Genomic DNA, 26040 nt, shown 5'->3' on the forward strand with positions numbered 1-26040 from the left:
TTTAAACACTTTAATTCTTTGTAATTTCTTCACTATTTTATTCCTTATATTTTTATACGAAGGACGGTGTGACAGTGTTCTGTTATTATGCATTGCGAGCTCATCAATTGAATGTTTATAAAACATGAAACCTCACTCAAGATAGTAATATTCACATTATGATTCAAATAGTTATAAATGTTTATATAAATTGATCAGTTACACCGTAATCGACAAAATATCACACTGCACAGTAAAAAGATTTAATAATCTATCGTTGATGAATTATCGAAACTCTCGAAGAACGATTATCAAAACAATCATGAAAAACCTTCGATGCACTTATTATGGTGGTAGAAGTCAGAATACTTCGAGAAGAAAAACTGCGTTTCACTTCATATATCCTTCAGTAGAGTGACCTATTGATATTTGGCCATTATGTCCTATAGTATAGCGAACAACTTTTTACAGAAAACGTTATAAAAAACCTCATATATATCGTAAAAATGCATTAGTCAATTTATGCATATGGGGAATACACCTCACAACTCTTCGTGCTTTGGAGAATCGTCGCTAATATCTGAAAAATGATTAAACCAAGACAACGTTAAAGGACACTTACTTAACATGTAACCATACAATTAATTAAATTTAAAAAATATCACGTACCAACATCTTCTCGCTCCAGTTGTCTGTTTTCATTTTCTATTCTCTGGTGTAAAGCTTTGATTTCCTCATCGTACCCTATCCATTCTGGTAAGATGCGCATGGCTGCTTGTAACTTGGCTTCCTTGGTCATAGGATTGTTGCACTGCGATAAGGTGAAATAAGAATTTTCTGTATAGTCTTACAATTTGAAATATGGAGAGAGGTTATACGTGAAAATTTAGAATCGAACTCTTGTTGCTAATGGTTACTTACTAAATCAATTGTTTTAGCATATTTTTTGGACTCATCGCTACACCAAGTTTCACACCATAACCATTCCTGCGGTAAGGTCTTTATTGCTACTTGATGTATCATGTTGTTAGGTAGATCCTGTAATTATCGTTTTCTTTATGATATGAATGCTTACCATGATGCATACTTTTATTATTAAATAAACGAAATTCGTGTTAGATCATTTGAATAGAATTATGAATTAGAATTAAGAACTGACCTGATCAAGATTTGAAAGACTGTTAGGATCCTGACTAAGAGCTTGATATTGACCTCTTAATCTGTCTCCTGCTGCTATACGACGGAAACGCTTTAGATCCACAACGTACAGAGCACTGATATGATAAGAACGACCTTGGAGATGATTCCTCCAGTATCCTTGTCGCCAGAATCTAGTGGAAATGAGAATAAACAAAATGGTTATACATTTGTCTTTCATAGAACTATTTTTCTTAATTCATTATAATGTAATCATTAACCTAAATCCATCCATTTCTTTTCTGCTATCACAAAATGGTGTATAGGCATACGGCGCACCACCTAAATCTAAGGTAGCTAATTCTTTGAGATCTGCTCTAACTACCTGAAAGAAATAATTCCAATATAGCTTTATAATACAGAATATTACGAGATAGAGTATTGATTTTACCTGATCGGCATCCACGAATATTATTTTCTTGACATCCAGTGGGAATAGCACATCCAGGAATAATATTTTATATCCCCATATTGTTCTCTGTTTTTCGGTTTGCTGGTGAAGCCAGCGTGGCCATTTATATTGAACTAATTCATACTCGAAGCCATATTCTTTTGCCATGTGTGGTAGGAAGTCCTTTTATAGAAACCACGATTTTTATTATTTATACTGAATTTTTATAATCCATTAAAAGTTATGTTACCATAAGACTTACTTTTAACGTTGGCGACAGGTAATTTTTGAGGAACCAAAATTTCACTGGGGACTTTGTGTGTTTCATTACACTGATCATCATGATCTTTAAAAATCTTTCATACAGATGGCCGGATGCGAGTGAGAAGATATTTAACTTTTCATCTTGATCCTCGGATTCTTCACCAGTTGTGAAGGTCCTGATATCAAGTAAAAACTCGTTTTAGACTTTTCGAGAAGACTGTAGGTAAAATTGGTGAAAAGTTTGTGTGGAGAGCAAACAGGTTGTTGAAAATATTATGAGAAACAAAATATTGATGACTTGAAATTATCGTGTCCATTTACTGTGTATCTTACGAAACCGTAATTATAAAGCTCAAGTTGATACAGTGGAAAATATTCAAACTTCTATTTAATACTAGGAAGCTTACCAAAATATGGAAAAGCTAAAAAAAACAGAGAATAAAGGAAAGTTATTTTATTTTATGACACTACGAAATGACGATTCAAACAAAGTAATTCTGCTATTCGTAATAATTAGTTTGTGTATCAGCTGAAAATTATTTAAAAAATAATATATCAAGTATAGTCACGTACCGAGAAATCGAGTTCCATAATCCAGAGCTTTTGTCGTCTTCGGACAAAAGATCCATTCCTGCTTTGTCTGGCTTTTTTGAGACCTTTAATTTCAAAACGTGACTCTTCAGCGAACTGATCAGAACCTTTACATTGTTACCATCTTGAATAACATCTTGACCATCGACACTTGAGATATCATAGATTTCTGCAGAACGTCCTTGTCGTAGACGTAAAAGCCAGTCACCAGGATTAGCTTTTAGTTGAAAATATCCTAAATTAGCCATCACAATTGTGTCAAACATCACTGGTTGGTTTTCGGTTCCCAAAGTAATTTGTAATCCTCTTGGGGGATTGCCCATTAGAGCTTCGAAACAATGTCCTTCGAGAAGCAAATGCTCTAGCTCGAATTCACTGTAAGATTATAGTTAGGAACCAGTAATTACTACAGATAAAATAAAGGAAGACAACAAAGCAGTTTAATTTTATAATTCCTTACCTATGTACTCCTATAGCAACATTATCCAGTTTAATGTTATCCAAATCATAAACACTGCGGACTACTTCAACCAGCCAGTTTTCTGGTGAGTGAATATACTGCGTAAGCAATGAGGAAGTTGGCAGTTTTGTGAAACGTGCGACTGCTCCAATTATATGACCTTCCGGTGTAAATTGTATTTCAGGCTCAAGTACGAATCGATAAAAACTAAGAGTGCAAAACATTTTTACAATTATAAATCAATTCCCAATAACTTACTCAAGTACGCCTTAGAGGATTTAATAATTATTTTTAAAGAACGAACCTCTTCAATGGCATGTCGCTATTTTTCTCCACACAATTCAAAAATACTTTGATCTCACAATTTAATGTTTGCTGTAATACATTCAATATAGGTCCTAATTTTTGTGCGCCCCGCGAAACAGGATCCACAATGGCGACAAGATTGAACGCAACACCATCCGGATTTGCTGCTGGAACCTTTATGGCACTGAAAGATATTGTAACGTCAACAATAAAAAACAATTATATTATAACCAGCACAATTATGTTAATAATTACCTATGTTCATCGCCGTGATATGGAATATCAAAACGACTACGAGTTTGAGGTCTTGGTACCAAGAGCGAAGAGATTTTCATGATCATATCATCAGATATATCATTTTTTTCTAAAATCCACGAAAATATTGAAAGATACACTTACATTGATTGAAGAATATTCTTCTATTCTTGTATACAATAATAATTCTTACCGTATTCATCATCGTCAAACAACTGACTCTTGAATAAGTTCTTGAATAACTTGTCTCCGTATGTACTGTGACTAAATCTTTCCAAAAGTGAGAAATCTTCATTAGTAAATTCTTCGTTTTCATCAAAAGGACCAATAATACGACCATTGCATATAACCGCTCTACTTCCTTTCTCTAGTCCAAGAACAGCCTTGGCATAATGTCTATGTACACTGAGAATAAAGTTCTGTTGTTCTACCTGCTCTTTGACAGCTTCATTCTGAAATTCAGATAAGATTTCACAAATTAAGTAGGTCTCTGATTTCCATTCGCACAATTGATTTTTCTTACCTCGATATCATAATCACCCTTAGCAATAAGAGTCACCGTATCCTCCTTAATTAATTTCTTCAAGTAACCTAGGATCTTGTCCGATGGCAATGTATTCAATGCAGCAATTGCTATTTTATTAATATCAATTTCTGATCCTACATCATCGGCACTGTTTATTATTATAGAAGCTCTGACATCTGCATTAGATTCCTGAATCAAAGGAAACAGCAATTATAATACTGAATGATTCTAGGTATAGAGAAAAATTAACTCTTATACACATACCACATATTCTAAAGCTTCACGAAGCAATTGTCTACCCATAGATTCCTTCAGATCAGCAACGATCCAAAGAGAATATAAATGATGCATGTTATCTCGACGTGAAGCAGATACGTATCGCATATTCTCCATGAGCCACGCTGAAGCATCCTGAGAACTCCATTTTACATATTCTTGGTCTTCGGGAGGAACACCAACCAAATTTAACCAGGTACTTTTATCAACTTTTAAAATACGTTCGTTTAATCGTGGCATTACGTTTGGTTGATTCATTATAAAATCCACCACATCATCCCCTTCTGTTACTTCACCCCTATAGACAGCCTTTTGCATCGATGGAGTCAGGGTTATTATGGTTGACAAAACAGCCTCCTCGAAGGATTCAGAATTCAGTTGATTCGATGGCAGTGGAACGCCATTGAGTAATGCTTGAGGGAACTTTTTGAAACCAGTACGTCTAACAAAGTCACTTGCAAGGTGACGACCTACGTCATACTCAGATTCCTCACCGAGTATGTAATTTATATCAGCAGACGAATCTCTGGCTTTGATTGCCTTTTTTATGTCACTCACATCAGGACCATGCACTCCTATATAATTTTCCAACTACAAGATAAAAGTACGTTAAAGGCATTAGACTAAATTTAGAAAAAGTTATACTTACATCGGACAGGAAATTTAAAGCTTCCTTGGAGTTCTTACTCTCTGCGAAGTAGTGATAGGCATTATTGACTGCCACACTGGCATCGGTTAAACCTGTTATGGAAGTGTTGAAGTTGGTTACAAAGACAAATCCTACTCGAAGAGGAGCTGAATGAGCGTATAGGGATTCAGCTAGAGCAATCAACGGCGTTGATTCTTCACTCAATGGATCAATTATGAGAACCTAAAATTATCTCAAGTTAGATCATGATAAGTTTTATATGGATACCTAATTATATTATCCCATCGTGTGCTAACCAAATTGTAAAGATTTCTTCTGATGTTCCTGAGCATTCCAGGGAAGGTTGGTCGTAATAATTCAGTTAATACTGGAGACCATCTGGAGTAGCGAGAATCATTCTCAATATCATTCACCCATATCACAGCAGAATCTCTTATATCCATTGCAAAGTCCTGATTATCCGTATTACCAGATAAATCCAAAGATAATAACTTGCTCATTCTTTTATTATTGAATCCTAATATTTCAATTCACAATTAACGAGTGTAAGTATGTTGTTTAAAACAGATTAGATTAATTGTTGTATTAAAAATTTACCAATTTTATGAAGTGCCTCCATTACACGCAATTCCCCTCGTAGTGACTCCAGAAGAGTCAGAATATCGATGGCTTCCAAGTCAAAGAACAAACCATTTATGAATAAAGCAGTATCAGTGGGTTGAATATTTAGACTCGCAGCAAACAGTTCTTGATTTAATTTCATCTCTTTCTTCATATCACTTCTTACTTTTGTACGAATCAATGATTTGGCCTGTGATATAAATTAAATTGAATTCTGGAGAGTTTTAGTCGATTATTTTGATAGATTCTACGTTCGGATTGCTTACCTGCATTGGAAAATTTTGTGAGATATCAGTAAGAGCTTTGATAGCCTCACTCGATGGTGAATTCATTATTCTTTCGGCTGCTTGATGACTTAGTTCTTGAAATTGCCAAACTTTAAGAGCCCCGATCTCATGGCTGGTATCCAATAAATGCATCTGCAATTCATCCAATTCGGATCTTTTGTCTGGATATAAATTCCTGGAGTGTGACAATTTTCAAATGAAACGAAGCGGATTGCGTTATTGTTTGGATACTTTTTTAAACTGTAATATCGCCTTACTTTAGTATTGCAAAGTTGAGGCCATCGATTTCTTCAACACCGTCATTTTCATCTTCATCGTCTTTACCAGAATTATCTTTTATGTCAGAATCGTCTGTTGCTTTGTATTCAGTTGACTTCATTTGAAGTTCCACACCATATCCTGACAAGCGTAATCGTCTATCTAACCTATCCTGCAATAATGAAATATAATGAATATGTATGTATATATTTTTAAAAGTTTGTATCGTAAAATTATTTCATACTTTTACGTAATGACGAAGGATATAATCAATTTTTTTAGATTCTGCCAAGGATTTTAACTTTTCATGATATTCAGGAAATTCTGGTGTTCCTAATTGTCCGTAAAACACAACTTGTTTTTTAGATTGTTGCGATCCAGGGTAATGATGATCTATATTGTAAGTGTCTATCTTGTTCCATTCATCCTGGAGGTTAAAAAATAATTAAAATTATGAGTAACCAATATTGTGAATTTTAAGGTATCATTGCAAAATTGTATAAAGCATAATAGGCACTTTACCTGAGTAATTAAATCGTCTAATTCTTCTAACGAACAAGTGAATTTACCACCTACGTCTAAGACAGTATTACATCCTAAGCTAGAGGCATTTTTATTCAAAGCCATTTGGGAAAACATCTCCACTCTCGCTGAATAAATGCGTAAAGAAAGTCCTAACTTAAGGACCGCCAGTTCAGTGTGCGTTAAAAATTTCCCAGCTATTTCAATCGCTATATTATATTGATCCCTCTCTGTTGCTATAGATGAAAAATTAAATATGATTATGCATTTATTCAAAGACCTGTCATATATCTTTACTAACCATTATTAACCAAATCATTGGTTCTACTAGAGACTGCATCAATGAATCTCCAAAAGTAATCAGGATTTTCATCACTTAAATATTCTGCTACTTCGAGCAACAAGGGGGTATCTCTCCATTTTGCATCAATTAACGTAGTAACATATTTGTTAACTTTCTTGTCAGCCTCCAGTTGGCCTGAGCATATAAGTAACGAATATAGAAATACAAAAATCCACATCTGAAAAAGAACAAAATAACTGTAGTCGCATGAGTAAGCCAATACAGTAACAATATTAGTGAACAAAACAATGAAAAATGAAATGACACAATAAAGCATTATCCTTGAAAGTAGAAAGATAGCCATAAATTTTATCGAAAAACAGGTTCCTTTATAAAATTGTATTATTGTCATTGTAGATTCGCTGGAATAGATATTTCCATAATGAAGCTAAAAAAAGTCTAAATTGTTCCCAGTTCCCACACAAATTAAATGAGCGATTGAAGACATTGGTAGTATACTTTTTTAATAAAAATTACTTCATGATATATATATATATACATATATTAACATGAAAAAATACAGAAATATTGTGTTTCTAAATCAGATGTTCCGGTATCAGTGTGCATGCACTGTCGTAGCATTCTAATATATACACGATATAACCAACATGTAACCCTTATTTGATGATTATGAAATGCATCAGAGAAATCTGAATATTACTTACCTTGCAATTTTTACTAAACACTATATTATTATTAATTATAAAGAATGCACTAATGACAGCAACCAATCCATGCAGCGCACGTGCCGCTTAATGCTACACAATTACAAAACCTCAATAAATGCACTGCTGGCAGGATTATCATACGCATGAATGCGTATAACCCCATGTACAAATGGGCCAGAACTGAGCTTTCACGATAACGACAGCAGCTATTGATAAAAGAGAGTAGTTCATTGGCCATAAAAACGTACGAATTGATCAACAGCCAATAGCGTCTATAGTTCCAAACCTCAAGTATTTTGAAAAGTTGGTTTAAATTCTGTGATCAAATTTTCAGTCACCATTTTAGAGTATGTGACACAACGTAAAATATGATTTTTAAGTCTGCATCCGATTACCCTAATTGTAGAAATATTGTAGTTATCAATAAACATTAATATTACTCCAAAAGGACTATATTTTACTTAATAGAACATATTCGAGTTTGATTTCATTGACGCTATTTTAAATTTCGCTTAATAGATCCTTCTTCGCGCCCATTCTTTTTAACACCTAGAGACATCTGTGTTTCTTCATGTTATTTTACATTGTTTTTCATTTTTTGTTACTTACACAAAAGTGTACAGTAGTAAAATATCTCATGTTTGAAGTTTCACTGGAATGTGATGTTATATTTTAACACGGCCGTGCCAAAGCGTGTCAATGGAGGTTGTACCTCGCGATGCAGGTTTCGTCGAATCGTAGAAGAAAAGATTATTTTAAAGTTTCTGCAATGTTTGGATGACTGAAAAATTATTTCTCAACACTTCATATATTTTATACTGCTATTTGAGTAAGTTGTCAGTTAACGTTATCAAAGATGACAATCATGGAGTATATTCAGTCTCTGTCAAACAATCCTTATTTTGGAGCCGGCTTTGGTTTATTTGGAATTGGTGCTGGTGCGGCTATGTTAAGAAAAGGCATGCAAGTGGGAATGATATTTTTCAGGTACGATGCGTTGAAATGCTTCATACTGTTTTGTTGAAATAGTCTTACATAAGTGGCTACTTGTGATTAGCAAATGCACCCTGTCATCTCATAATTGTTCATCTTAAACAGTTGTATTTCATTGCAGACGTCATTACATGATTACGCTGGAAGTACCATGCAGAGATAAGAGTTACCAGTGGCTTTTACAATGGATTACGCACAAGGGTGCAAGAAAAACACAGCACCTTTCCGTAGAGACTAGCTTTGAGCAGAAGGAGACTGGTCATGTTAAAACAAAATATGATTTTATACCAAGCATTGGAACACATTTCTTTAAGTGAGACTTTATTTACGAAGTAAATAAGTATTTAAGTATTGTTAATTTAAAAGTACAGATAGTTCATGAAACATTGTCTTTCGCAGGTATAATGGAAATTGGATAAAAGTAGAAAGAACCAGAGAGCAGCAGACATTAGATTTACATATGGGCGTCCCTTGGGAAACAGTGCAACTCACTGCTCTGGGAAGAGATAAAACCATATATTTTAATATTCTAGAAGAAGGTTGTATCGATATACAAATATTTATAAATAGACTAATAAGCATGAAATATCAACAGTTTTCGTTAATTTACAGCCAGGCAGATGGCTTTGAAAGAACATGAAGGAAAAACTATTATGTACACTGCCTTGGGAAGCGAGTGGAGACCATTTGGCCATCCTAGGAAACGAAGGCCATTGAATTCTGTAATTTTAGATACTGGCATTAGCAATAGAATATTAATGGATTGTAAAGAATTCATAGAGAATCCTGCGTGGTATAGTGATCGAGGTAATTTTCAATGGTGCAACAATTTTTATTTTAATGACAGTCTCTCATTCTACAAATGAGTATGGTTCTTATTCTCTTAGGTATTCCATATCGAAGGGGGTACTTACTTCATGGACCTCCAGGTTGTGGCAAATCCTCTTATATCACTGCATTAGCTGGTGAACTGGAACGTGGAATTTGTGTATTAAATTTGTCTGAACGTGGTCTTACAGACGACAGATTAAATCATTTATTAGCAGTAGCACCTCAGCAGACCATAATCCTCCTAGAGGATGTTGACGCTGCTTTCAGTAGTAGAGAAGAAAGTAAAGAAGGTAACTTGAAAAAAAAAAACACATCATAAATAACTAAATTATAAAATCATCATTGACTTTCATAAGTATATAACGAAAAATTTTCACATTACAGTAAAAGCAGCTTACGATGGTCTCAACAGGGTAACTTTTAGTGGACTATTAAATTGTTTAGACGGTGTTGCATCCACTGAAGCACGTATTTTATTCATGACCACTAATTACCTGGAAAGATTAGATCCCGCCCTTGTCAGACCAGGCAGAGTAGACGTTAAGGAATATATTGGTATACAAAATTAATCACAATTTACTATAAGGCAATGCCTGCTTCTTACTTTATACTAAATATTTTGCAGGCTGGTGCAGTCAAGCTCAAGTGGAACAAATGTTCCTGAGATTTTATCAGAAGCCAGGAGAGACAGCAAATGATCTTGCTAAACAGTTCGCCGAAAGTGTTATGTCTTACAAGAAAAACGTGAGTCCAGCACAAATCCAAGGATTTTTCATGTTTCACAAAAACAATCCAGAGGAAGTATTAAACAATGTAGCCCAGATATGGGAACTCACCTAATAGAAAATGTCCAGTGTAATTGTAAAATTATATACAACTCCTTGTCGCTGGTATAACTTTTGTAACATACCGTACCATTGAAAATGTATGTCGACACTGCTGTAAAGAATTTTGATAGTTCTGCAGAATAGAATTGTATTATGCTATATGATGTACATCAGATCTAAATATAAAACTTCGTATTTAATGTATTGAATTTGAATATCCCATTGACATGTATATAAACAAAACGTGAATACTATTAGTACTTCCTTAGTATGGAAAATCTATTAAAGTAATCTAAATATCTGCAAGATACAAGACCTTCAGTTTTTTCAATTTTTATGATAGGAGGTCTACGTAAAGTATTACGAAGTTCGGCTAGAATTTATGTTGAACATTTTGATTTCGTCAAATTTGTACACTCTTTAGGAAGAAACATGATCCATCTCGCATCAAATACAGTTGACACAACCTGAATTTGCGTAGATATTACGTCTCTTATAAATTAATGTAACCTGAGACTTCAATTTACAATGCATCTTTCAAGTTGCAATTTCTCACCCTCCGTAAGTCATGATAAAAGAATTTCCTGATAAAAATAAAGATATTTTTAAATAGAGCGGTGGGCACAGAATACCATTGTGGATATATGCTTCATAAAGACATCATTATATAACGTGTCGTTAACAAAAATAGTTATTTATAAAGTAAACTTTGCATAGAAAAGAATATTATTACAGTAGGCGAATAAAATTTGTTAGAGATTTAAAAAAAAAAGTAATAATAATTGCGATGTCATTACAATCAACGATACTTTTAATAAGCAACGTACCTGAGAACTTAATATTCATTTATCAATCAGAATCACATATCAACTGACTTTTCTATCTTGGTAAATAATACTTTGTTTTTCTGTACATATTTAAAATGGGATTTCGCAAAAGGAAATCACGAGGTGTAGGTAAAAAAACTATCAGATAAGCTTAATGCACTACTCAGTATCAATAAACGTTATTATAGACTTAATGAAGTCTAGAGAATAACAATCCTAATTCCTTTGAAGTAGTTATACTTAATCCTTACTGCGAAGACAATGTTTTTGAATCACTGTCCTCAGCATAGAAAGTAAAAACAATAAAATTCCATTTTATCCTAAATCTAATTGTTAATTTAGTATAAAATTCAGACTTTATATATAATATATATATATATATACTCGCAAAACTCTTTCACTTCGAGATCGACTTAGTAACTCACTATTACTTCAATCTGTACTGCGTATCAATATGAATGTAATAGATGCTTGATATTGACATGATCACTTTATATACATCCTTCAAACTCTTCCTTACGACTAATTAAGATGGACTAACTGATCGACACTAAAAATCACCAGGATACTCCAGGATTTAAAATCTTAAAAACTAGTAGAACGTTTCAAAATTACTGGTAAACACTCACTGGGATGATAATTGCATTGCATATATGCATCTTTGTTATAATCTAATATTGCGAATCACCTTATATTAAAATTCCTTTGCTAGAAGTCATCATTAAATGATATTCATCCAGAGCAAATAAAGTTGCACGGCTGCCTATACAAATTTCATAATTTTAGTCTGGTGACCTACTTGATTTAGAAGCTCCAAATGTATGGCTCATAATTCAATGGATCCGGTTGTTCCATATGACCTGCATGACTGTTGCTACCAACCATACAGGAAGGATAAACAACGGCGTTGCTTCCTTGACTTGAAACCGGTGGTATCATTCTGCAGTCTGGTCTCTGTTGCATAATAGGGCCCATAGGTTGCATTGGAGGTGGACCAGGTGGTGGTCCTTGAGGACCTGGCGGTGGAGGTGGCTGCGGAGGTGCGAGCGTTGGCGGTGGTGCAGAAATATTGTGTACTGGTTGCATTATGTTAGGTGCTGAAACATAGCTCGCTACTGGGTAGCGAATTCGTTCTTATAATTAATGAATAATATTTTGATCCGCTAGAGATCAGAGAGATCCAATTATAATTATGATTTTTGGACAAGAATGATAACATGTATATTTACTTGTTGCAGGATTATGAAATTGTATTGTATTTTGTTCAGGTATCATATTTGCAGGTGGCGGCACCATCTTCAATGGTGCCGGTTCCGTTCTCTTCTTCCTGGGCGCTCTCTTAGGAGTTTCGCCTAAGGTTTGCTCATGCTTTTTACCTACAGATGATTTCTTCTTCTTCTCACCGGGAAGCTTTGGTTTGCTAGGACGGTTACCACTGGGTTGCCAAAGGTGTACAGTGTGGACTGCGTTTCCTTCCCTGAAGAAGATGAAGATGGGTTAGTTGCAAGTTTCGTCTTCTTAAAGATTTATTTGAATTACGTACCCTTGTTTCTTTCCAAGTTTCCAGCTATGAATTCCAGCTTTATGCAACCTCTCTCTGATGGTATCGACACTGCATTTTAATCCCAAAGCTGGTGCAACGTACTTAGCAGCTGTGAGAGGATGCTGAGTGGCCATTGCGATTATTGCTTCGTCTTCCTCCTTCGTTGTTATTCGTCGACGACCTTTTCTTTCTTTTGTTTGAACATTGCCTTCTTTATGCCAACGTTCCAACCACCTTTTCACTGTACGCTCCTAAAGATAAATTTATCACGTTATATACCTTCCGGTCAGGTTCAGGCTGTGTAGAATTATTATGGTGTAATTTGTATAAAATAAATATAAATATCACTTACTGATCTATTAATTGCTAGTGCAATAGATAACGTAGACAGTCCAGCTTCCGACATCCCTATCATCCTGTTCCTGATTTCCACACTAGTTTCTAGAGTTCCTTTCGCCTTGCCACCTTTTTTCTTTCTTCTCGATTTTCCTTCACTTCCATCTTTCATACCATCTTTACTACACTCAGCATCGCCATCTGACATTTGACTATTGTCGTTCGAGCTACAGGAATTTGAGCAACTATCCGATCTGACATTTTTACACGCCCGAGGACTTGGTAGTTTTTGGGGTGGGTGTTGATGCTGTAGTTGCTGAGGTTGATGTTGCGAGTGATCGAGACTTTGATGATGGGTTTGCTGATTGTGCTGTTGAACCTGTTCTTGTATCTGTTGCTGAGCTTGTTGTTCAGCTTGCTGCTGAGCCTGTTGCTGGGCTTGTTGTTGCTGCTCTTGTTGCGTGTGAAGTTCCTGAAGTTGTTGCTGTTGAGGTGGATGATCGTGAGGTATTGGATTAGGTTGTCCCTGGAATATAAAGTCCGTCTCATACAATTTGAAATTTATCTTCCAAATATCTAAAACAAAAATATTTCCATTGATTTGAAATACTAACCTGCGGATAATGATGACTTCCTTGGACCAAATCCAAGGGCCAATTTTGGGCGACGTTCAGTCCTGGATGTTGATATACAGGCTGTGGCTGCTGAACCAGACTTAGAGCGTTGCTGAACTGGGTCTGACTGGAGGGTAAAGGTTGCGGTGGAGTTTGCATTTCGTTACTTGATGATGGTTGTACATTGTGTTGCGAAGGAAAAACAAATGTTGGCTGGACAATTGGTTGCTTAACGGGTTCAAGAGGAGCACCATCCCCTACGTAGATATCTCTTGCTCGCACTTTCTTGGGTACGTTCTTTTTCTTGCCACTGCCTGGATTCTTCTTCGCTTTACTGCTAGAGCCTTTTATTGCCTTTTTCTTACCCAGTTGGGTACCGGTGGGACGCCAAACAGCTTGTTGAATTGCTGCGCTTTCACCTTCGCTGCTGGAAACATCGTAAGGGTACCAAACGATGGAAAGCTACGTTAAAAAATTGAGAATCAGAGCGCTTTGGTAATTAATTTCCAAATGTTCAAGATACATCTACGTTCTTCCATCGATTTGGCTTTCAGCATTATGGAGTAAAGAAACATAAATTTCATAAACACAAGGAAAACAGTGTCGTTATATCCAATAAGACAAAGTATTCTAGCATCTGCAAAAAGTCATAGAAACAATGCCAATCGCTCGATAGAAGAATGTTTACTTATCGTGACTAGGGTGCTGGCAATCTACCAACCCCAGTGGAATCCTTTGCATATGTTTCCTCGATGGACTCCAATTATGAATTCCAGCCTTGTGAAGCCTTTCTCTTACAGTGTCTACGGAACAAGTGAGACCTAAAGCTGGAAGCACAGCTTTAGCAGCTGTTATAGGAGTTTGCGTAGCAAGACGTATAATAGCTTCATCTTGTTCGACAGTAGTAGCTCTCTTTCGACCACATCTCTCTCGAGTCTCAACTGTTCCTTCTTTATCAAACCGATTCAACCACCTCTTCACGGTGCGTTGCTGAAACAAAATCATGATAATTAGAATAAAGAATTATTGGACAAACATAAAGAAAACACAAAATAAATGTATGAAACTCACAGAACAATTTACAGCAGCTGCTATTTCCCTAAGTCCCAAACCAGCTTCATACATTCCCACCATTCGATTTCTCAACTCGGGGGTAGTTTCATGAACACCCCTAGTCTTGCCCATTGTCTTTTTTCCCACTACCTGTTATACACTAAATAAAAAATATAGAAACCACTGTATCGGCCGAGCCCACAGGGAATTTAAATTTCACGCGAAAGTGACGTGATAAAAGAAACAAGGCCACGTGACAAATGGCAGTACTCTACAAGTAGCTTTTTCAAAAACCTAACAAATCAGGTTAAACAAACAGGGTGTCTCGCGACGTTTCTTCCTCTTTGTGTTAATTGCAAAAAGCATCGGCGAATATGTCCTAGCTCGCATACAATCCCGTAATTACAGGTTCTCTCAAAAAGCGAGATTTCTTTCTCGTTTTGGACATCGTCGCGTCGACGATCCCGAGACTCGAGCGTCCGTGGATTGCAGTCTCATTGGTTGACCGTAGTCAAATAATTTCCTCGATTGCACTTGTACAATCCTTCTCCCGTATAATTGACGGTTTATAATCTCACGGGGAACCAGCGTGGCTCTGTGTTTTCACAAGTAACGCACGGAATACATTCCGGTTTAAGCGAAATGCAGCAACACGAAGAAAACGCTTCAGTCAATACAACTTCGGTTGTACAGTCCGTCGAGATTCTTTTGTCTCGTGTACTCGACTCGGGCTTTGACTGTATTATAGAAAATAATCTTCCACCAAAATGGCTTTGATTCTATCAATGAACAGACCCGATAATCATCCTACATGCAACAACTGTCGCATCACTGAGAAATTTAAACACACACTGATAATTTTCACTTTACGCGCGAGCGTCGTCAATTACAGTTCCGTGGACTGTACGGAAACGCCAGCTGTACAGTCTGTGGAAGTTATTTTGTCCCCGCGATAGTTAACGCCAGTACCTTGGCATCCGCGCCAAAAGTTATTCTTCTGCGTAGCATATATCTTTTCCTGATAATACGCAATCCTTATTATTGTTTTTTATTCATTTTCGTTACGCCAGACGACATTTTCGAATTCCTAACTCTATTTAGCATCTCTGGGACTGTACTGGTACATAATGCTCGAAGTACAGTCGAGGATCTAGTTTTGTCTGACTCCTCAATGACTTCTTACCGCTACTACTGATCCCTTTACATCCTCTGATCTTTTACAGCTTTCTACGGGTATTGAAAAGGTTTGCTTCTTATCAGCACGTATACTCCACTGATTGCGGTAGGACATTGAAATTCTATGGGACTGTATGAATGATGATAGAGCTGGTCAATATTTCGGCGGGCGACTGTACCCGAAGCAAGATTATTCCGGGTTGAGTCGGGAGTACTCGCGCACCTCCGACGGAATTATATTGACCCACGAAATTACCTTCTGGCCATCTCATGACTCTGCTGTATCTTTAATTTTGGTATAGTATTACATATCCTGCCAAAGATAATGATTCTGACTTACAGTCATGTCTTTCCTCCATTTATTTTTATAGGTAAAACCGAGAAGGCTGTATACGGGGAAGAACCGTGACTGTATCTCAACAGATCCTGTGGAAAATATTTCAGAAAATAATTTATAATGATGAACTAACGCACAAAATATTATAACGATGAATATCATTAAGTATATGCCTCTGATTCTTATGTTTCAGTAAATAATAGGACAGCTGTAATTATAAAATACGAAAATTTCATAGAATACAATTGCGGTGAGCTACGGAACAGCAATTAAAATGTCTAGTCGTGACAAATTTGTCTGTGATAGTCATCAGAGTTGGATGAAATAACATAGATTGGTCAGAAGGAGTGTTACAACAGGTACAGAGTATATTCGATATTAACTAGTAGCATCCGGTGATAAAAAATTATATATATACACACTTATGCTAATAGAATCGTTTAGAAGCAAAAGCACATAAAGCATGATACATTCTTTTGAATTTTTAACCAGCGTAATATATTTTTTGTACATAATATTTTACGCTATACACGCTCGTTTTTTTTTCTGTATTACCAGAAAGTGGAATATTGGACCACAGCCAAGACCAACTGGAAAACTGCTCCAGTGATAAATATGATTTTCCTAAAATCAGTAAACGATTGATCTGTGCCCTCTTCAATTGAAAAGGGCATGTTGATATAGACAGGACCCTCTTCTATATCCAGCTTCCCATCAGCTCCACTCCGCTGCTTTCCTCTGCCACCCTCGCGTCTGGTCGTTCCTCTCATCTCGGCGATCAGTCGCACCCTTGGTGGCTCCGAGTAAAGCTCATATTCTCAATATAGATTACTGGCAAAGTTGAATAATTATTATTGAATAACACAAATCACCATGAGAGTTGAAATCAAATTAAATAAGCATATACGATCTACAATGAGAATTTTCGGTGTGGTAGCTGTTGCCTGTATTCTTCAAGCATCGATCGTCCATTGCGGGGTATGTGCATCGACATCCTAGATTGAACAATAGGGATTGAGGGGGTGTCGAATTTCGAATTACTGCAGAATAAACTTACCAGGATACGTTTGTTATGTGAAATGAATGAAAACGATGGATTGCTGGGTCAAATATAAAACAAGAAAATCCTCCACAATTAATTTATCTTCATTATTAATGATAATAATAATACAGTATGAAAATTCATACTGTAAATAAACTCAAAAATAACCACAGCTCTTAAATTGACGTAACTTTTGAAATCAATATAAAATTCGTAGACAGATCACAATAATTTTCACAATACAAGAGCTTCTGCCATGTTGCACAGGTACAAGCGTAACATATATTTACTTGTAATACATATATCTAGCACAGTTCATAAAGAAATATGATAAACGCATCAAAATGTCATTACAATAATTAATCCTGGCATTAAAAAATGTAATTCATGAATCAGTATCCAGTAATTTTTTTATTATATATATCAGTGTGACGTATTTAAAAAAAATAGAATATCAATATATTTAAATAATTATTTAATTAATACTTACGTCTTTCAGACGCGGCCCAGCTTCGTTTCTGATGACATGATAGCTATGGCTGCAAGTGTCGTTAACGCATGCCAGACTGAGACAGGAGTATCTACTGGTATATATTTTTATCGTGCAATCATCAGTAACATAATTAATACCACACAATTGATTCGAGAGGGTTGATTAATTTTGTAAAAATTATATACTGTTCGTTTCAGCCGACATAGAAGCCGTACGAAATGGACAATGGTCCGAGGAACGTTCCCTTAAGGTACAAATGATTGACAGTATATAATTAATGATCATTAAAGATCAAACGATTTTATGTGAATTTTATTACTGCAATATTTCATATGCACAGTGTTACATGTACTGCCTTTGGGAACAATTCGGCCTTGTGGATGATAAGAGGGAATTGAGTCTCAATGGGATGCTGACATTTTTCCAACGTATACCAGCATTCCGAGCTGAAGTATTGAAAGCAGTAAACACTTGCAAGAGGATCGGTAAATATTTCGGTATCTACTGTGTATTGTTCGTTTTAGTGACTCGAATGATCGTGACGTTAAGAAATTTGAGAAATGGCATATTTCATTATACTCGAGTCATTCCTGAAGAAGTCCACGTCAGCCTTTCTAACACTAGTACTGGCATGGGGGCTATTTTGTTAATCCAATATGATATGATGACCAACGCAACAATATTATTTCACACTGGCAATTATTGTTCTTTATACGTTGGTATAGGTATAGGAGAATCAATTTGTTTTATCACTCAAATTCATTGTTAATTCAACAAAATTATTCTGGCACAAATATAAAGTATGGGGTCCTTTTAGACTCCTACGATCTTGGAAGGTAATTGATATTAGTTTTGGTGACGAATGATTATGACGTTGAGAAAATTGAGGAATGACATTTTTCTTCACGATACTCGAGTTATTGATGTTATTCGTTCATTCGTTTTTATACTCGTTCAGTTGGCATATTTTTCATTGCTTTTTCAGCTAATGGTGACAACTGCGAATACGCATATACATTCAACAAGTGTTACGCGGAACAGTCACCAAGGGTAACTATAATTGATACTGATTTGACATGGTGATTAATAATGAGAAGAATTAAAAAAATTGTTCTCTTTGCAGACGTACTATCTGTTTTAATGATGTCTACTTAAAGATAATAGTCGAGAAGAATATCAAGGTGGAAATATATAAGACCAAGTTAAAGAATGCTCAATAATTTGAAATCGCCGAATGCATTGGAATTATTTATTTAATTATATGTTATCACTGCACGCATACGATGCACTTGGTGTCATGGTTAAAAAGTAAAAAAAAATATCAATCGATACCTGTATCATGGATGTGTCAGATAAATATATGATTTTACAGCAAAGCTCTCGTGACTATCATTCATTATTTCACAATTAATCCAAATCACGCAAAAAATTTAAACGTCGCTCCGCCCAATATGTCGTTTTTTAGAATTTGCAGTTTAAAAAATCGTCATTTCTGATTGGCTATAAAAGTTAAATCGATCGTTCATATTAATTTTTTTCGAATGTCAAAGCAGCTACGTACATATGTAGTCCGACGTTTTGCAAAAAGATTCGTCATTTCTTAAGAGCACAAGGAATAAGTCATTTTGTTCGGCATAACGTACGGTACAGTTTTCAGTCAGTTATTTATTATATGAAAAAGATGGATCGACTAGTTTCATTAACGACATTCTTAATATTATTAATCGTCAATACTCCATTAATCGATGCTGTAAGTCTTGACTAGTAAATACTACGAGATTCAACGAAAGATTTAATAAAACATCTGTTTCGTTTAGGATAGGCCAGTTTTCATTTCAAACGCAATTGTACAGCTGGCTAAACCTTTAACAGAATCTTGTAAGAGTACAACTAATGTAACTGACGGTGAGTTAATGATTTTTTCAAAAAATTTAACAGTTTTTCTTATGACTTCCGTTGTTTCAGAACAAATTAGAAAGGTGAATACCGGAAACTTTGAAGACGGAAAGATCATAGGGGTAAGTTGGAGTGTTTGACATTTTTAAATAATTATAATCCGCGGTATCTTGACCATTTAAAATATTTTGGTCAATTTGTTGACAGTGTTACTCTCATTGCCTTTGGCAAAAAATGGATCTGGTAAGTGAAGGCCATCTTGAAACAGCAAGGGTGCAAGAAAGTAATGTGTAAAATAAATCATTAATGTTACTGTTCTCCCTTGTCAGCTTGATGAGAATGATAATATTAAAACAGAAATCATAGAGGCTCTGTTGCCCGACGAATTCAAAGGAAATATTATCCAGACGTTGCTCACTTGCCAAAAGCGACATCCACCGAAAGATGACAAATGCGATCGATCATTTAGCATCCAGAAATGTTACTACGAGATATCACCACAGGTTTTTAAATATTCTATATACTATAATGATTTATACATAAATAAATATCAATAATATTTTATCAATTTATTTCATTTACCGCAAATGATAAGTGCTTTATTAATTATTAAATAAATGGACAATATACATCGTTCTGTATTACACCAAATGTCTTTTTCTGTTTACAGACGTTTTATATGCTCTAGGAAATGTGATTATTGTGGCGGATTTCTTGCAAGGATGCACTGGTGGAGGTAAAACGATATATTCCAATTAAATAAAGTATCAAAGATGAATTTCTTATAGAATACTCTGTTGCCAGAATTCAGAGTTCAAATCAAAACCTGAAAACCACTTGTATATTTTGAAAATAATAATATTGATGTTATATAAATAAAAAACCGTTTTTTATTCACCCTCCACAATCTTAAAATTTGCATTCGCGCAAAGAACAGGGAAAATTGATATTGCGAAATGAAGGCAGAAGAAATCTAATAGAAACGTTAGTAATAATTATTCGTATCGGATATCATTATAATATCATAATGACAGTAGGCGTATGTAATTTATATATTTTTTCATGTTTTGCACGTGCAAAATATTGTGTCACTGTACTTACGTAATACGACTTCTTTAATCCGACGTCATTTGACTTGTTCATCTAGTCTGAACCAATTGTACAAGTATAATAATAATGTACATTGACATCGGTTAACGAGAATCAAGAACCAAAAAAAAATTCACACTTTTTACACCGGTGAATTTAGTGCAGGCAACGCGAACAGGATCAATCGGTATAGATATATAATATCAAAATATCTTTGAAAAATTCGATGTTTTTGTGGATCACAGTACCAGCGCGTTTTGCAAACCGCTGGATAAATTGACGCAATAGCTTATGATAAGAGAGATAACATAATTCAAAGGCAAAATATTTTATAGATCATGTAGCTAGTCAATTTAAAGAATTCAATAAACATTTCAATTTCATTATTATTTTGTGTTCTTGTCTACGATCAGACACATACATTGCTCTTAGTCATAATATTGCAGTAATATTTCATTTACATCTCACGTTCGCACTGACAATGTTCCTTGACAGTTTTTCTATATTCAGAAAAACACCATTGATATTTTTCACGAAGATTATACCTCTATCTGTATATACACAGTAAATGTAATTTCTCCAAGAGAGAAAAAAACAATAGATTCCAAAGGAATTAAAATGAGTACATAAATAAATTAAAAATAAACAATTGTTTATGTCTTACGCGGCTTAGTCTTTCTCTTATTAATGTTCATAATCTGTTCAACGATAATATCGTCAGCACGAGGATCAATTGGAATGGCTGGTACCGGAGCCCTAGAAATAGGTACCGGCTTGGACCATCTTTCAACCACAGTATTTAGCCAAGTCATTAATTTTTCTCGATTCAAAAATGTTAAGGCTACGAGCATTATCAAGGGCAAAGCAACGATAGAGGTCTGATTCATATCACCCTGGTCGACCTTCCTTTCGGCACTGAATGTTAATTTCACATGCTTAAACGACGAATTCGCTTCAAAGTATACGGGAATGGTTTTGTACTTGTGTAAGGTTTGTGACAGGGATGATTCCAACTGTACAAAATACTTTTTACCGTCGGCTTGTAGAGGTGGGAAATGAATGAGGAAACCAGAATTATAGCTGGTACCAATCTTGGCATTGTGCTGACTGTCGAGTTTTGATATGTGAATTGGTGAGTCTGGCATATCTTCTCTACACAGTTTGACCTTCAATGTACGATAGTGTTCAGGCTGAGCTGAAACTACGTGAACTGAAACATCTGTACGAGATATTGGATGAAAAGCTATTAGACGAAGTCCATGCAAATCTTCAGTGACTTGAACAGCAATGGAGCTGGGTGCTGCACGTTGAATATGCGAATTGGCTTCTGCGCTTGGTTCCAGACGAATGGCATAGAAGCACTGTGCATAAAATATTGACATGAGGAATAACTGTGACTAATTGTAAGATTTATTGTGATGTATCTAATTTGATACTTACCGACGGCTGAAGACCCCTGATACGAAAGTTTCCATTCTCCTCTGTTGTGGCTTCTTCCTGGAGGGATGAACATTCCCCTTGTCCTTGCGCTTCTACCAGAAGACCTGGCTCAGGTTCGCCGTTTAAGGATGTTACTGATCCGTAAGCACTGAATGCGACTCGGTTGCCTGATAGTTTTACTCGGACTGTCGCTCCTTCAGCTACGTTGATCATTTTTGAGGGTGGGTCGAAACGATACTCCTTCATCATTGGCCGGAGATAATACTCTCCGGGTGATAAAGAATTAAAGGTCATTTGACCATCTTCTCCGGTCACGCTATTCTTTCGGTAACTTTGACCACCGGAAAGTGATAGAAGGACGCCCTGTAAAAAGTCGAGAATTGTAATGTATAGATTATCTGTTATCAAGAAATTCATTACTTTTATATTTATAAGCTATTACTTGGAGTGGTGCGTTGTCGGCCTGGTCAGAAACCTCGACTATTATTTCAGCGAGTTTATGAGCTGAGAAAATTCCTTTGGCATCTGGTCCAGTAATTACAAAACCTTCCTTCTCAGCTGTGACGCTGGGTATTAAAAGAAATATATATACTTTACAGCGAACACTTCTGTAATATAATTTATTAAATAGAATTACCTGTATTCCACTTTTCCATCGAGAGGACCTACTCTGTAGAGACCGTCCTTCTGTGTAACCAAAGTCTGTACAGGGGCATCCTTATCCTTTCCAAATATCTTAACGGTAACTCCTTCCAAAGGAGGTGAAATACTACCTTTTACAATCTGTAGATAAAAATAAGTTAATGATATTGTAAGAATATTTTATACGGTGTACTTACTTTTCCTAAATCCCCAGTGAATGTTGCTATGTCATCGTGGCAGTCATTAACACCGACCACTTTCAATGATAGTGGACTGAACAATAGTATATCCGAAAGTGGAGTAATGGTATATTCGTTATCGGTGTTTGCATTGAATTCAAATTCATATTTGTACACATCTCCTTTCTTTTCTCCCTTCAATGGACCAAGTCTGTGAGGAAACAGTATACAGTGGATTATTCTTTAAGGTTATATATTCGTTTTCTGCATACTTACATTATGGGTTCTCCGACACTTTCAATCTTTACTTTAACACCTTCCACAAGGGCAGCACTAATGATACTGCCTTTATGACTATGTTCCGTGGATGATAAAATAACTGGAGACAGATTGCTGGTGTTCCAATTGTAAGAGGTTCTGGCGTAAACATGACAGCTCTTAGGGATGTACTTATATTCCCCAGGATTCGAGACACAGTGTCGTGTACTTCCCTTAGGAAGAGTCAGGTGAATTCTAACGGTTTCGTTTGGTTCGGAATATTCAAGAACCGTATCGTGGGACGAGATAAAGGTAACCGAATATCCGCTTTGTTTAAATGGTGGTACTTCCGCCCGTTCTGACGTGACGGATACTCTGTGACTCGGATTTTCCCAACAGAACATATCAGTGTCTATTAGGACTTCATAATATCCTGGGAGAATGTTTGAGAATTCGTACTCCCCATCTGTGTATCGAAAAATTACTTCACAGAACGGGAAAGTAGTATAATTCAAAACGATTACTGGTCGCGATAACGAATAAAGTACTTTTTTCATATTCGTTACCGCGATTTTGAAAAAAATTATGGTAATAGATGTATGGGAATAATTTTTATATTAATTATAAGCTCACCTTTCGCCTGTATCGTTTTTATAGTAATGCCATCAAGAACTTTTAAGGTAACAGAAACTTGACTGCAGTCAGAGTCCTTCAGACATTGAACCGTACCCTTTAGAGTAGCTTTCAATTGCAAGAAATTAATGCTACCAATCGGACTGGATGTGACGTCGATTGTTTGTTGCAATGGAAAGAATCTATATATCAGAAATACATATTATTAGTTGTAGTTTAATGGGGAATTTTGTATTCTAACAAATAAAGCAATACGTACTGTAATCCTTTGGATTTTTCTTCGGTAGTAACTATTACACTAAGTTGATATTTTCCTGGTATCAGGTACAAACAGAATTCTCCAGTCTTAGGGTCAGTGTCTATTTCCTCATAGAAAGTAGAACCTACTTTATGTATAGCAACTTTACGATGGTGCAATGTTCCTTTTGCTGAGAGTGTTACTCTACCGCAAACCTTGTACGAAGAAGGTGACAGTGTTGGAAATTCCGGTGAGTTTGGTGAAATTTTGACTACCTTTTCTTCGAATTGTACATCAGCTACAATGTAATTAAATCCATGTTAGAATTCTTCTTTTTTCACTGCATGCACTATATCTGACAAACAGATACTCACCAGCTTCCGCTTTTAAAGAATACTGCCCAGCCTTCATGTTATCCACAATATACCGTCCACCTTTATCTGTGATAGCCACTTCGCGCCCTGACACGAAGATCTTTGCTCCTGCCAAAGGATTACCTTGTGGTGCTGTGAGGACAATGCCACTGACCGTGAAGCCGGTAACTTTAAAATCTTGAGAAAGAATAAGGCTGTCGTGGCTAACTTTGAATGACAACTCCGTTGGCAGAACATCGAATTTCGTTTGTGCTCCAGCATAGTGAGGTACAAGTTTGTAATCACCAGGTGATAACGAAGGGAATGTAAATCTACCATTCTTATCTGAAGTAACGTGGCAAAGTGGCCTCTTTGACTCAAAACCCTTTATCGGAGTGGTTGCGCAATTTCTCGCCTTGCCGGTCTAGAATGATAGATTGAATGTCAATAAAACATTATACAATATTGAGTTTTGTTTTGTAATACAGTAAAGATTCTGTTAACGTTACCCCGAATAAAATAAATGAAACTCTACTCATTGGTTCATCTTCACTACTGACACGACCACTAACATCATAACCAGATACGACCAAACTATTATCAGAGAGTTCAGTATTTCCTTCTTGTACCGTTACTTGTACTGTAGATTTCTCGATTACCCATCTACAAGGAGGATCAGTAGTACACTTGTGTTACGTATATCTGGCGAAGAACAGGATTCAGGATAATGGTTTTATACTTACATTGGATGAGAAGCTACTAGTATATATTTTCCTGGCTGAATTGGAGTAAAGTAAAAAGTACCACCTTGTGCAGTGGTGGTGACTTCAACTGGAGTGGACTTGTTACTCTCTGTGTATAAAGATATGGTGACTCCTTTCGGACCAGAATCTGTACCACTGCTGGTTACCTGTTACATAAATAAGTACAAGTTACCTGTGGCTGATATTTTATTGAATAATGTTGAGAATGAAGAAATACTTACCCTTCCTGTGATGCCGAAACCTTTAAATGTGAAATTAATATCTTTTCCTTGACTACATACATCGGTAGAACCATCTACGTTCAGAAAGACCTCAGTGGGCTCAAAGCTCCAACCTCTAGGAGGATCGATCTAAACAAAAATTAAAATGTGTGTTAATAGTGAATTCTATGATTTCCAATAATATTTGTTTATTATATAAACTAGAACGGTAGGAAAAATAACAAGTATTAATGTAAAATGAAATCAGTTTCAGCAGACTTAGCTTTACCTTTAATATGTATTCTCCCTTATCGTAAAGGGGTAGAAAGTAATATCCATTGTTTGGAGCACACTCCGTTTGATCCTTCAAGCTGCCAGCCTTAGTAAATCTGATATAGGAATAAATTTCATTCATTAGTTATAAATTTGTAGCTGGTTACGGTTACGACTGAAACATGCCGTGTCATAACCCTGACACAAAGTTTTACTTACAATTTTATGTGAACTCTCGAAAAATCAATATCCGCATGACTCTTTACAAAACCACCACATCCTAATATATCTTCAGCAATGCATTTTGTTATTACTAAGCATAAACTAATAAAGAAAACAGCCAAACGTTCTCGATTACACCACATTCTTGCAACTACATATACGAACTAGTGTCAGCTGGTATCAGCGGT

The 26040-nt window shown here is 35.8% G+C and overlaps 6 protein-coding genes across 11 annotated transcripts; 3 read left to right on the forward strand and 3 right to left on the reverse strand.

Moving 5' to 3' along the window:
• Nucleotides 1–14: 14 nt before the first annotated feature.
• Nucleotides 15–7789, reverse strand: LOC107264000 (UDP-glucose:glycoprotein glucosyltransferase). Of its 2 annotated transcripts, XM_025081443.1 has the most exons (23): nt 7591–7789; nt 6884–7103; nt 6583–6818; nt 6305–6487; nt 6060–6232; nt 5782–5977; nt 5492–5705; nt 5191–5411; nt 4895–5116; nt 4234–4836; nt 3967–4158; nt 3637–3895; nt 3444–3552; nt 3187–3372; nt 2883–3089; nt 2405–2797; nt 1830–2007; nt 1568–1750; nt 1398–1501; nt 1139–1310; nt 901–1017; nt 649–790; nt 15–559 (listed from the first exon to the last, which is right to left on the reverse strand). In XM_025081443.1, exons 2-23 carry the CDS (start codon nt 7101–7103, stop codon nt 522–524), a joined length of 4548 nt encoding a protein of 1515 aa, XP_024937211.1. In that variant the 5' UTR covers nt 7591–7789; the 3' UTR covers nt 15–521. The 2 variants fall into 2 exon arrangements, with proteins under 2 accessions (XP_024937211.1, XP_024937212.1); XM_025081444.1 differs by lacking the exons at nt 6305–6487; nt 6583–6818; nt 7591–7789 and having other exon boundaries at nt 6884–7091.
• Nucleotides 7790–8170: 381 nt separating this feature from the next.
• Nucleotides 8171–10444, forward strand: LOC107264008 (mitochondrial chaperone BCS1). Of its 2 annotated transcripts, none has more exons than XM_015731826.2 (7): nt 8171–8580; nt 8708–8899; nt 8986–9125; nt 9199–9393; nt 9474–9707; nt 9802–9972; nt 10043–10444. In XM_015731826.2, the coding sequence occupies exons 1-7, from the start codon at nt 8450–8452 to the stop codon at nt 10255–10257; spliced, it is 1278 nt and encodes a 425-aa protein (XP_015587312.1). In that variant the 5' UTR covers nt 8171–8449; the 3' UTR covers nt 10258–10444. The 2 variants fall into 2 exon arrangements, with proteins under 2 accessions (XP_015587312.1, XP_015587313.1); XM_015731827.2 differs by having other exon boundaries at nt 8171–8422.
• A 300-nt stretch (nt 10445–10744) lies between these two features.
• On the reverse strand, nt 10745–16847 carry LOC107264004 (mediator of RNA polymerase II transcription subunit 15). Of its 2 annotated transcripts, none has more exons than XM_015731815.2 (7): nt 14636–16847; nt 14286–14554; nt 13565–13988; nt 12967–13476; nt 12615–12865; nt 12301–12548; nt 10745–12186 (listed from the first exon to the last, which is right to left on the reverse strand). In XM_015731815.2, the coding sequence occupies exons 1-7, from the start codon at nt 14747–14749 to the stop codon at nt 11876–11878; spliced, it is 2127 nt and encodes a 708-aa protein (XP_015587301.1). In that variant the 5' UTR covers nt 14750–16847; the 3' UTR covers nt 10745–11875. The 2 variants fall into 2 exon arrangements, with proteins under 2 accessions (XP_015587301.1, XP_015587300.1); XM_015731814.2 differs by having other exon boundaries at nt 13565–13991.
• LOC107264011 (pheromone-binding protein-related protein 6-like) lies at nt 16841–20444 on the forward strand. 2 transcript variants are annotated; one of them, XM_015731837.2, is made up of 11 exons: nt 16841–17108; nt 17672–17759; nt 17863–17915; nt 18006–18150; nt 18651–18715; nt 18789–19415; nt 19483–19570; nt 19631–19683; nt 19769–19804; nt 19891–20064; nt 20232–20444. In XM_015731837.2, exons 1-6 carry the CDS (start codon nt 17004–17006, stop codon nt 18804–18806), a joined length of 474 nt encoding a protein of 157 aa, XP_015587323.1. In that variant the 5' UTR covers nt 16841–17003; the 3' UTR covers nt 18807–19415; nt 19483–19570; nt 19631–19683; nt 19769–19804; nt 19891–20064; nt 20232–20444. The 2 variants fall into 2 exon arrangements, with proteins under 2 accessions (XP_015587323.1, XP_015587322.1); XM_015731836.2 differs by having other exon boundaries at nt 16846–17108; nt 18006–18162.
• On the forward strand, nt 19347–20249 carry LOC107263870 (general odorant-binding protein 83a-like). The gene is made up of 6 exons (XM_015731519.1): nt 19347–19415; nt 19483–19570; nt 19631–19683; nt 19769–19804; nt 19891–20064; nt 20232–20249. Exons 1-6 carry the CDS (start codon nt 19347–19349, stop codon nt 20247–20249), a joined length of 438 nt encoding a protein of 145 aa, XP_015587005.1.
• Nucleotides 20445–21002: 558 nt separating the features above from the next.
• Nucleotides 21003–26038, reverse strand: LOC107264001 (nodal modulator 2). 2 transcript variants are annotated; one of them, XM_015731802.2, is made up of 14 exons: nt 25850–26038; nt 25647–25746; nt 25379–25507; nt 25137–25303; nt 24903–25056; nt 24415–24817; nt 24062–24338; nt 23803–23984; nt 23188–23653; nt 22930–23122; nt 22728–22873; nt 22533–22656; nt 22091–22453; nt 21003–22011 (listed from the first exon to the last, which is right to left on the reverse strand). In XM_015731802.2, exons 1-14 carry the CDS (start codon nt 25993–25995, stop codon nt 21304–21306), a joined length of 3558 nt encoding a protein of 1185 aa, XP_015587288.1. In that variant the 5' UTR covers nt 25996–26038; the 3' UTR covers nt 21003–21303. The 2 variants fall into 2 exon arrangements, with proteins under 2 accessions (XP_015587288.1, XP_015587289.1); XM_015731803.2 differs by having other exon boundaries at nt 21304–22011; nt 23188–23635.
• Between the last annotated feature and the right edge of the window lie 2 nt (nt 26039–26040).

This window comes from Cephus cinctus, unplaced genomic scaffold (assembly GCF_000341935.2).
Source record: "Cephus cinctus unplaced genomic scaffold, Ccin1 Ccin1_scaffold0168, whole genome shotgun sequence".
Taxonomy (NCBI): Eukaryota; Metazoa; Arthropoda; class Insecta; order Hymenoptera; family Cephidae; genus Cephus; species Cephus cinctus.